The sequence below is a fragment of the Electrona antarctica genome (assembly GCF_951216825.1).
Source record: "Electrona antarctica genome assembly, chromosome: 21".
In the NCBI taxonomy this organism is placed as follows: Eukaryota; Metazoa; Chordata; class Actinopteri; order Myctophiformes; family Myctophidae; genus Electrona; species Electrona antarctica.
Genome location: NC_136802.1, coordinates 19,454,259 through 19,466,435, shown reverse-complemented (window position 1 = coordinate 19,466,435; position 12,177 = coordinate 19,454,259). Strand labels below are relative to the sequence as shown.

Here is a 12,177-nt window from a genome sequence, read left to right as displayed (position 1 = left end):
TGTTTTGGACCTCGTGTTCTGCAGAGCCTGCTCCCCCTCCACACTCTCTGTTACTCCCTTAATTAGGTCTGACCACCACTTCATAACCTTCTCCCTCTCTCTCTCTACTCTCCCACCTAAACCTACTCACCCTCCGACCGTCACCACCCGACGCAATCTCAAGTCCCTAAACCCCTCCTCCCTCTCATCCTCTATTCTCTCCTCTCTACCCTCCCTAGAGTCCTTCCTCTCTCTCTCACCCGACCCCGCAACCACATCCTTCCTCTCATCTATCTCATCTGCATTTGACCAACACTGCCCTCTCTCGACCAGGCCAGCTCGCTCATCCCCACCGGCCCCCTGGTTATCTGAAACCCTCAGATCTGAACGAACACCTCTCAGGGCAGCTGAAAGGAAGTGGCACAAGACAAAGCTACCAGATGATCTCTCCCACTTTCACTCACTCCTCTCTGCCTTCTCCCTCTCACTAACCACCGCTAAAACCTCCTTCTACCACACCAAAATCCAATCCTGCACTTCTAACCCAAGGAAACTCTTCTCCACTTTCTCCTCCCTCCTTAAACCCCCTCCCCCCACTCAACCCTCATCCCTCACCGCGGAGGCCTTTGCCAACTACTTCGAAAAGAAGGTTGATGATATCAGTAGCTCCTTTACCCCCCTCCCCCATAAAGAAGCACTCGACTCAACCAATGCTAACCATAACATACCATGCATGTCCTCCTTCTCTCCTCTATCCCCAGATGAGGTCCTGAAACTAGTCACATCCACTAGACCTACCACCTGTCCTCTCGACCCCGCCCCGTCTCCAATCTTCCAGACCATCGCACCTGACCTGCTCCCCTTCATCACTTCCATTATCAACACCTCAGTAACCTCAGGCTGCGTCCCATCTGCCTTCAAGTCAGCCAGGGTATCACCACTCCTCAAAAAACCAACTCTTGACCCCTCAGATGTCAAGAACTACAGACCGGTATCACTCCTTTCCTTTCTTTCCAAAACCCTTGAACGTGTTGTCTCTAACCAGCTTTCTCTCCATCTCTCAGAGAACAACCTGCTGGATCCCAACCAGTCAGGATTCAAGAAGGCACACTCCACGGAAACTGCACTCCTCGCAGTCACAGAAGCACTACATGCTGCCCAGGCTGCTTCCCACTCTGCAGTCCTGATTCTCCTAGACCTATCGGCGGCATTTGACACAGTGAACCACCAGCTGCTCCTAGGCACCCTAGCTGATCTAGGCATAGGCGGGACGGCGCTGAAGTGGTTCTCCTCCTACCTCTCTGACCGGACTTACCAGGTTTCTTGGAAAGGTTTGCTATCACCCCCCCGCACCCTCCAAACTGGGGTCCCACAGGGCTCTGTACTTGGTCCCCTCCTCTTCTCACTGTACACTAAATCCCTTGGCACCATCATCTCTGCTCACAATATATCCTATCACTGCTATGCCGATGACACACAACTGTTTCTATCCTTCCCCCCCTCTGCCACCCAGGTAGAAGAGCGCATCACTGCATGCCTGGCTGACATCTCACAGTGGATGTCTTCCAACCACCTCAAGCTGAACCCAGACAAGACTGAGCTTCTGTTCTTCCCAGCTAAGTCCTGCCCTATGCGGGAGCTAACTATCTCCGTAGACAACGCCCTGGTAAAGTCTGTCCCGACAGCCAGGAACCTTGGTGTTGTCCTGGACAGTCAGCTCTCGTTCAAAACACACATCACAGCCGTCACTAGATCCTGTAGGTTTACACTCTACAACATACGACGAATTAGACCGTTCCTCACCCAGGAGTCAGCCCAGCTCCTAATCCAGACAACAGTCTTGTCAAAACTTGACTATTGCAACTCCCTCCTTACTGGCCTACCGGCATGTGCACTTAAGCCCCTTCAACTGATCCAAAATGCCGCAGCACGCTTGGTCTTCAACCAACCAAAATTCTCACACGTCTCCCCCCTTCTCCGCTCGCTCCATTGGCTCCCGGTCGCTGCCCGCACAGAATACAAAACTCTGATGCTGGCATTCAAAGCAACCAAAGGCATGGCCCCCCCATATCTCACAAGTATGATCGTACCCTACAAACCCTCCCGCTCACTCAGATCAGCCAACGCAGGGAAGCTGGAGGTACCTTCACTAAAAACGCCGGGACAACGCTCCACACGTCCCAAACTCTTCTCCCTTCTGGCTCCAAAACTATGGAATGCACTTCCCATTGCAGTCAGAACTGCAGCCTCACTCCCAATCTTCCGCCGTAGTCTGAAAACCCACCTCTTCAGACTCCACCATGGCCCGTAGCACTTGCCCTAGCCTAGCCCCTTAGATAGCACATTATGTAGACTTAGATAGTATTTTAAACAGACTTATAGCTTGTTATGTAGACAGCTCTAGAATTGCACTTTATGTAGTCATAGCACTTTATAGTACACATGTATAATATATTATATAGTATAGTATGTATAGTTTACATAGATACTCCACTGTTACGTTCTTAGTTTATGCATGATTCATGATAACTACTTTTTATACATGTGATGTATGCCATGCTTTTTGTTATTGCTTAATGTAAGTCGCTCTGGATTAAGAGCGTCTGCTAAATGCCTAAATTGTAAATTGTAAATTGTGCTGGTTCTGGACAACCGGCGATCCAACGGACTCGACACCGGTTCTCGAGTTACGTGGATTACATGACGTACAGAGATGTGGAGCATTTATACACAGATAGTTTGTTGATTACCTTTGATGCAGTAATGCATCAGAAGTAATGCTTCTTCTCTGTACTAGGCCATAGTATACACTTATACAGTACATTAAACTATCTTACACTTAGCATACTGTAATTGCACTGGCTGAAGGGAGTGCTAAAAGCACAGAGCGTAATTATTATAACCCATTCAAAACGGGAACTCCTTTTGGTGTTTTAAACATTATGTTATACTTTAGCTATTGAAAAATAGCAGATCTACAAGCTCATAGCGCGGCACCGAGTGCTATTTTTGGAAAAATCGTGGAAATGTGGTGCAAATCTTTGAATATATATTATTTCAGAGCAAACGTTTTGAACTCATATCTTTGCTTCTGGGAACAACACGTTTTCAGATGGGGTCGGCGGCCAAATGCATATAATTCTAGGGGTTCTTGACATGAAATAGTTTGATCACCACTGACATAGAAACATAGGTTTTTCAGAAAAATCGCACGATTTAGAAGATATTTTGTAGAATCTGGTCTCAGGTCTAAATGGGATAAAGCAAGCTGTATCTAGGAGCATCCTCGCTGTATGCTGAAGGCCAAACAACACACAGGTTACTGTGGATGCTTTGGCAGGATTCTTGGCTCAGGAGACACTGCTGTTGATCTGGGAGTAAAGGAACCATAAGACGAGAGCAGAAAACCCTGACCTTCAACAGCTCACACAATGGCTGCTTATTACCAACCAGGGCAAGGCCAGCCGGCAGCACCTAGCTGTGTTCTGAGCCAACTCCTTCCCCAGTCTGTTGGGGAATCCCAGAAGGACTGGGGCAGTTCCTCATTAACTGGAATGTTAATGATGTTCTCATTGTCTCTGTGAATAAATAAGGCTGCGTATACAGTATGTGATTAACCCAAAGACCTGAGGCCGATTCTACAAGTGTCTTCTAAATCCTCAAGTTTTCTGAAAAACCTACAGTATGTTTCTGCAGTATGTCAGTGGTTCTCAAGGTGAAGGACCGACCCCCACAATTATATTTATTTGGCCACGGACCCCCATCTCACAATATCTTGTGGTCCAGGCGGGACCCCCAGAAGCAAAGATTTGACTTAAAAATGTTCATTTTAAAATATATTTTGCACAATTAATGTTCACGATTTTTCAACACTAGCAGATATGTACAAGCTCGTAGCATGACACGACGAAGTGACACACTACGTGGGAGAAAGCCCTGACTGGAGTACCATAGCGATGCCAGTGCAGGTACCATAGCGGTGCCAGTGCAGGTGCCATAGTGCTGCAGTGCAGGCGCCATCGTGGTGCCAGTGCAGGTGCCATAGTGGTGCCAGTGCAGGTGCCATAGCGGTGCCAGTGCAGGTGCCATAGTGGTGCCAGTGCAGGTGCCATAGTGGTGCCAGTGCAGGCGCCATAGTGGTGCCAGTGAAGGCGCCATAGCAATGCCAGTGCAGGAGCCATAGTGGTGCCAGTGCAGGCGCCATAGCGGTGCCAGTGCAGGCGCCATAGCGATGCCAGTGCAGGTGCCATAGCGATGCCAGTGCAGGTGCCATAGTGGTGCCAGTGCAGGTGCCATAGTGGTGCCAGTGCAAGTGTCCTAGCAGTGCCAGTGCAGGTGCCATAGTGGTGCCAGTGCAGGTGCCATAGTGCTGCCAGTGCAGGCGCCATCGTGGTGCCAGTGCAGGTGCCATAGCAATGCCAGTGCAGGTTCCATAGTGGTGCCAGTGCAGGTGCCATAGTGGTGCCAGTGCAGGTGCCATAGCGGTGCCAGTGCAGGTGCCATAGCGGTGCCAGTGCAGGCACCATAGTGGTGCCAGTGCAGGCGCCATAGTGGTGCCAGTGCAGGTGCCATAGTGGTGCCAGTGCAGGTGCCATAGTGGTGCCAGTGCAGGCGCCATAGTGGTGCCAGTGCAGGCGCCATAGTGGTGCCAGTGCAGGTGCCATAGCGGTGCCAGTGCAGGCGCCATAGCAATGCCAGTGCAGGAGCCATAGCGGTGCCAGTGCAGGCGCCATAGCGGTGCCAGTGCAGGCGCCATAGTGGTGCCAGTGCAGGTGCCATAGCGGTGCCAGTGCAGGCGCCATAGCAATGCCAGTGCAGGAGCCATAGCGGTGCCAGTGCAGGCGCCATAGCGATGCCAGTGCAGGTGCCATAGCGGTGCCAGTGCAGGTGCCATAGCGATGCCAGTGCAGGTGCCATAGCAATGCCAGTGCAGGTGCCATAGCGGTGCCAGTGCAGGTGCCATAGCAATGCCAGTGCAGGTGCCATAGCGATGCCAGTGCAGGTGCCATAGCGGTACCAGTGCAGGTGTCATAGTGGTGCCAGTGCAGGTGCCATAGTGGTGCCAGTGCAGGTGCCATAGCGGTACAAGTGCAGGTGCCATAGCGGTGCCAGTGCAGGTGTCATAGCGGTACCAGTGCAGGTGCCATAGCGGTACCAGTGCAGGTGTCATAGCGGTACCAGTGCAGGTGCCATAGCGGTACCAGTGCAGGTGTCATAGCGGTGCCAGTGCAGGTGCCATAGCGGTGCCAGTGCAGCTGTCATAGCGGTACCAGTGCAGGTGTCATAGCGGTGCCAGTGCAGGTGCTCTCCATGTCAGGGTTCTTGGCTCAGTATGGGAGGATTGGGGAACAGCTCTAGCATATCACAGCCACTCATCAGCCATGCCAGCAGTGTTGGCAGCTAACGAGTCCCTTTCTCGGAAAGATGTCCGATTTCCTCACAGTGACGCCCAGCAAACTGTGATTAACCTTTAATGTGTTATAAATCATTATAAGAAGTTACGGTCCCTGTCGATGTTTACACTAACCTTTGAAGAATTACGGCGTCTTAATCGTACCTCCATTTCATGAAAATCCTGCTGAAAATAGTCCAATTGTTTGTTACCGAGTCGAAAAATAATCCACCGTTGTGATGCGGAACATCAACACAGAGCAATGGCGGATGGATGCGGCTATGAAACCCTGTTGACTTGCATTGAACTCAGTTTCCCAGAAGCCCTTGCAAGCCAGTGATCGGTCGATTTCCGGTTACCATAAAGCGTCGTCCTCGCCACGATGTCCGCGACAAAGCCGGTATTTCTTAAAAGTTATCAAAAAACGGCGAATTAAACATATAAAACAAATAGGATTCGGCAGCGAACCTGTTAAAGGACCACTTCACCACTTGCAGGGAGATTACTACTGCAGAAGAAGACGAAGCTAAGGCTAGCGTTAGCTCACAATGTCTATTTTTCTCCAGAAACGTTAATATTGTAATCGCGATGCAGTGCAAAATCAGAATTGAGACCTGAACCTCGCCGATCTGATCATCACCACGGACATCAGCGTAGTTTCAGAGAAAACAGCCTCTAAAAGACTGCTGTTTAAACAGTAATGCATGCATGGTGCGCGTGCATAAAAAGTGCTGAAGTGATTGAGCATTCATCAATCAACTTTTAGGTCATTTGTAATGCCAGGTTCTCTCCTAAAGGTCATGTAACCCTGTTCTCAATAGGTGTAGGGACATGTCTCCACGAAGGCCCACTTACCCAGTGAGTAATTACTGTGTTGAATTCCTATTCCCAAAGTATTCCAATGGGGAATGTTTTGGTGATGTTTATGTAGTGGGTCAATGGTTCTCAAAGTGGCGTCCAGTCCAAGGACCCTCAGGCAGGGTCACTTGAGAGGATTCCAAAAGAAATCACCTCTTTCTGCAGAACGTTGGCCTATCACGGCCAGTCCAACATGCCCAGAATAGGGCTGCTAGGGTTCATGTGGTTATGGGCAGATGGCTCCGTTTGTCTACTTGGCCGTCCTCCAAAATAAAAGTTCACCGCGCAAGAACGTTATGCGAGATTACATTAAATGGTCCCCTAAACAACATCAATCAAGCAGTGCATGAGAGGAGAGGAGGACAGGACAGGACAGGACAGGACGGGAGGGGAGGAGAGGAGAGGAGAGGAAGAGGAAGAGGAAGAGGAAGAGGAAGAGGAAGAGGAAGAGGAAGAGGAGGGGAGGGGAGGGGAGGAGAGGAGAGGAGAGGAGGACGGGACGGGACGGGAGAGGAGAGGGGAGGGGAGGGGAGGGGAGGGGAGGGGAGGGGAGGGGATGGGAGGGGAGGGGAGGGCAGAGGAGAGGGGAGAGCAGAGGAGAGGAGAGGGGAGGGGAGAGGAGAGGAGGGAGGACGGGAGGGGAGAGCAGAGGAGAGGAGAGGGGAGGGGAGGGGAGGGGAGCAGATGGAGTGGTATTGCCTGGGTGATTCTCGCCTTGTGAAGGGTGATTGGAAGATGAAGAGGCAGTGATAGAGAGAGCGACACACACACACACACACACACACACACACACACACACACACACACACACACACACACACACACACACACACACACACACACACACACACACACACACACACACACACACACACACACACACACACACACACACACACACACACACACACACACACACACACACACACACACACACACACACACACACACAGAGAGACGTGAAAGACTGGAGGAGGGGAGAGAAACGAGGAGATCACGGTGGGACGGTGTGAGCAACAACAAACAAAACGGACGAGTGAAGACACACAGATGGAACAGAGTGAGATGACAAGACGACACATATGTGCACGCAGCCAGACACGCATGATGAGACGTGCACACTTGACAAGCATGCATGTACATTGTACGCTCGCGTGCACGCACAAACAGTAGGAGACATACAGATAAAGAAGCGAGACACTTAACACACCCACACAAATACACACAGGAGTAGACATACATAAATCAACACAAGACACCATCACACACACGTGTGCACGCACGCGCACACACCCCCAAACCCACACACACACGCACGCACACACACCCACACACACACACACACACACAGAGCCCGGATGGTACTGCCGTAGTGTTGTAGTGTCGGAGGCAGCACTCTATTTATAGAAGAAGCAGTTAGTCTGCACAAAGCCAAAAAGCACCAGCACCAGCCAGCCTGAATGCAGGAGTCTATAGAGTCCCCCGACTCCTTGAGCCCAGAGCAGAGCAGGGGACAGGTGAGGTTAAATAAGTCGACTTTAACCACCCTAAGCCCAGACTCCACCTTAGCCCGTAGCATTTGCCCTAGTATAGCCTTGGTTAAAATCCACGCGAAAGGAACCGGAGAGAGAAGAGCAAGACTCACATACGGGTATTTCGGGGCGCCAAATTTTATTTATACGGAGCTAACACGCTTGGCACGAGCCCTTCAGAGTAGTCAGCTGACATTTAAAAATCACACCCGTGTGAACTGAGTGGTGTAAGGTCTGTCTGACGTAATGAAATCATGTCTGACGTAATGAAATCACACCCGGGTGTGATTTCATTACCTGGCTTTGTTTGTGCAGAAAAAATGAGCATGGTTGCTATGTTCACCCTGTTCACCCGGGTGTGATTTCATTACGTCATTACAACAGGGTGAACATAGCAACCATGCTCATTTTTTCTGCACAAAAAAGCCAGTTGTAGGAGTGGTTTACACCACTCAAAAACGAATAAGAAAAAAAGAATAGGTTCTTGGTTTACCTAATACCTACAGTATGATCCTAGATTACAATCTCTATGCATTTGATGTGTTACCTCGTGTTTACCCTGCTTACTGTAAACTCGCTCTGGATTAAGAGTGTCTGCTAAATGCCTGAATTGTAATCGAAAAAAAGTACAAACATAGTTTTTCTTTTATACCCGTTCATTAATCGTAGTCAGGGTAATGCTGCATTCACATGGAATCAGGCAAGCAGTAGACGGCAAAAGGACTTCATGTTAGTGGACGGGAGCAGGACGGTAAACGGAACAGGACGGCACGGCAGCCAGAACCGGCGACGGTAACGGCAGACGGCATCAATGTTAAAATATTTAATCTTTTTACCGTGCCGTCCAGCAGGTTTTGCCGTTTGCCGTCTACCGCTTTCCTGATTCCATTTGAATGCAGCATTAACGTTTGAAATGATTGTGATATTGATTTGAAGTCATGCAGGAGACGATGATGGTGGTGATAATGATATAATGATGATGAAATTCATTGTAGAAATGATGAAAAGGATTATAATGTTGCGGAGTGAGGAAAAAACAATGCTTGCAACAGGATTGTGTGTGTGTGTGTGTGTGTGTGTGTGTGTGTGTGTGTGTGTGTGTGTGTGTGTGTGTGTGTGTGTGTGTGTGTGTGTGTGTGTGGGAGTCATTTCACTTTCTTTTTGGACAATATCTCCCCTTTTTTCTCCCTATCAATTCACTTTTAAATAATGCAATTCACAATGACACATCTTGACAGAATCACCTGCTAATTGGTCAAGTCAACCTTTTTTTGTGCTGAAAGATGAACAGATAAGTAATTAAACAGTGATTGATTGATTTGATTGGAAGTTAATTGCCTCTCAAATGACCATTGTTATAAATTAGTTAGGATGATAGTTCGTATAAGAGCACAGTTAAAAGCCAGAGATTTATTCGGTAAAAGTCAGCAGCGGGGGTTAGTTCAAGCACTAAGCCGGTTAAAACCAGAAAGGATTCCTCTATTGGACCATATTCACATGGTTGCCATTTTGAATAATATGACCACCACCACGTGAATAACGGTCGGTTAATTATTCTGTCCGGTCGGTCAGTTAGTCAGACGGACGGAGTTATGGACGGCTGAGACGGGATGTTTACCGGCTGCCGAGTGTGTGCCATTGTTACTGGGTGGGACGTCCTGTTTACTCCCAAACACTGCATCAAAATCTACAGTCATGGCTGGAGCTGTCTGCTGAAGAGCTTCCATACCTGCTGAGGGAGGCAGACAGTGGTTACATACAGCAGTGGTTTTCAACCAGTGGTCCGGGGAGCCCCCAGTGGTCCCTGAGGGCGTTCCAGGTGGTCCCCGAGCTAAATGATGGAGAGTTGGTAACCAAAAATGGACCCTTATATAGATCTTTAACTCTTGAGAGCGTAAAATGAAACAAAATGTTTGGTTTCATCCTACGCTCTCAAGAGTTCAATTATTGTTAGAAATCTGCATTACTTAATTTACAAGAAGTCTACATATTATAGAATGTAGTAGAATTGCTATGTTGATCAAGGTTTGCCTGTTATCAAAATCGTATCCAACGACAACAAAATATGTCTTGGGTCTGAGAGGCTAGATGTCATCAAATGGTGGTCTGTGGCTCAAATGGTGGTCTGTGGCTCAAATGGTGGTCTGTGGCTCAAATGGTGGTCTGTGGCTCAAATGGTGGTCTGTGGCTCAAATGGTGGTCTGTGGCTCAAATGGTGGTCTGTGGCTCAAATGGTGGTCTGTGGCTCAAATGGTGGTCTGTGGCTCAAATGGCGAATACAAAATGGGCCTTGAAATGAAAATGATTGAAAACCACTGACATACAGCGTTACCAGTGTTCATTTCATCGACTGACTATTACCGTATTATCTCGTGCTTGGTAAGGGGTGTTTGTTAAGGCTGGACTACTACTACTACTACTACTACTACTACTACTACTACTACTACTCCAGTTTTGGCTTCATTGCACTGGCTAAGGTCTTCCACTGCTGGCCTGCTCGCTTTGCCTAAAGAAATGGCAACTAAAAAATACGGGGAAGCAGCTTTTTGCTTCTACGGGCCGACGGCGTGGAACAAACTCCCACTGTACCTTCGACAGGCAGCCTCTGTGGACATTTTTAAAGCACAGCTCAAGACCCACTTCTACACCCTTGCTTTTAATTGATTTGTTTTTTTAATTTTTTTGTTATTCATGTCCTCACTGTATTGCAATACTGCTCTTGTTTTTTAATGTTTATGCCTTGCTTTTCTTTTCTTTTTTTTTCTCTCTTCATTGCTCTGTAAAGCACTTTGAGCTGCATTTCATGTCATGAAAGGTGCTATACAAATAAAGTTTTATTATTATTATTGCAACATTATGGTGTGTTTAATTGTTGTTTTATTCTTTCATGTCTCTAGTACAACCGCCACCCCCTTGGCCTGGTCTCCTTTGACAAGGAATATTTGCTTTAATCTCCTGGTTAAATTAAAAATCTATATAAGTAAATGAAGTGCGTGACTCACAAGTCAGTGAGTGGGTTGGAGCGTTTCAGAGGGCATGTTTCAAAATAGCCTTGGCGGATGTACAGCCGTGGATCATTTCTGAGACTTAATTGGCAACTTCACTGTAGTTTTACTTTTTGTTTCATCACTGCAACCTGTCGCAACCTACTGTATGCCATTATGGATCAATACAGGAGTGGGCGACTTTAAACTCACTCCAGTCCAGATGGCCACATTGCATATTAATTAATTGATTTAATTAATTAATTGAATGGTTTATTTCGATCTATTCAGTTTAGACAATTACAAAACTTTTTTTTTTTCATTTTTTTAAACACGATCGAAAAGGAATAGGCAGAAGCTTAAAGCTTTTATATATACTGTAGAATAAAACATATCAGATCTAAAAGCTCAAAACGAGTCGCAGTGCGACGCGTTTTGCGCTTTTAGATCTGCTATTTTTGCTATATTTGAATATTTTTTTGCTTTTTTAAATTTGGAATCCTGAAAAGTATAATTACTTACTATGTATTTAGTAACTTTATGAACTTAAATGCAAATACATTGGACATAAAAAAGACAATAAAATTGTAGTACTAGTTATTAAGCTACAAATATAGACTAAAGTAATTAAAGCGGGTTATGTTTGCAATTATTGTAACAGCTGAAATCAAATATATAGTATATATTAACCTGATTAAGTGAAGGTGGAGGCCGCATGTGGCCCCAGGGCCGCCAGTTGCCCATGTATGGATCAATACATACACACTTACACAGAGTACATCATCTCTGTCGGGTGAAAACCTCATTTATCCAAAACTGTTACTGTACTTTTCAGGATTCAAATTCAACACACACACAGCCCAGATGGTACAGCTCGACAAACGAAGCGCGAAGCGATTGCATTTTGAGCTCGTAGACCTGCTACTTTTAATGCTTTTTGTGTGATGCTGTAGTATGATCAAGTAGGGCATTCATTTACGGAATAAAAACTGGAATAAAAATGTGGAGATAAGACTGTTGCTGCCCGACAGCAACAACACAATATGTCAGTTCCACAGATGCAATTTGGCCCCAGAGTTCTGCACGAAAAAGATGAAGTATAACCCAACTTGGAATAGGCTAAAAGGCCGTGACAATGAAAGTGTCAGACGCTCGCGTCATCAAACACAAACATTGAATTCAAACGGCTGTTGTTGCTGCCACCCTGGAGGTGTCATGGGGGGTGTGTGTGTGTGTGTGTGTGTGTGTGTGCGTGTGTGTGTGTGTGTGTGTGTGTAAGCCTGTTGATGCTGCGTCTTTCACAGCTCACTTCTATTTTGGAGCAGCGATACGCATCGCAGCACTTCCAAAATGAGTCGGAGCGACACAGAAAGGTCACCGCCTTTCCATTTCAAAGTTGTATCTCAGTGTGTGTATATGTTTGTTTTCACTT

The 12,177-nt window shown here is 47.3% G+C and overlaps 1 protein-coding gene across 8 annotated transcripts in view; it reads right to left on the bottom strand.

The window, feature by feature from the left end:
* LOC306913598 (phosphatidylinositol-binding clathrin assembly protein) overlaps positions 1 to 12,177 on the bottom strand; it is a 155,533-nt gene that overhangs the window by 37,161 nt on the left and 106,195 nt on the right. For 4 of the 8 annotated variants that reach the window (XM_079490360.1, XM_079490359.1, XM_079490363.1 and 1 more), the window contains one exon: positions 9,380 to 9,493. The exons of 1 other annotated variant lie outside the window; for it this stretch is intronic. In XM_079490360.1, the coding sequence (XP_079346486.1) occupies positions 9,380 to 9,493 (114 nt within the window). The remainder of the gene's footprint in view (positions 1 to 9,379; positions 9,494 to 12,177) is intronic. 3 more of the 8 variants (XM_079490361.1, XM_079490364.1, XM_079490365.1) reach the window with 1 other exon arrangement.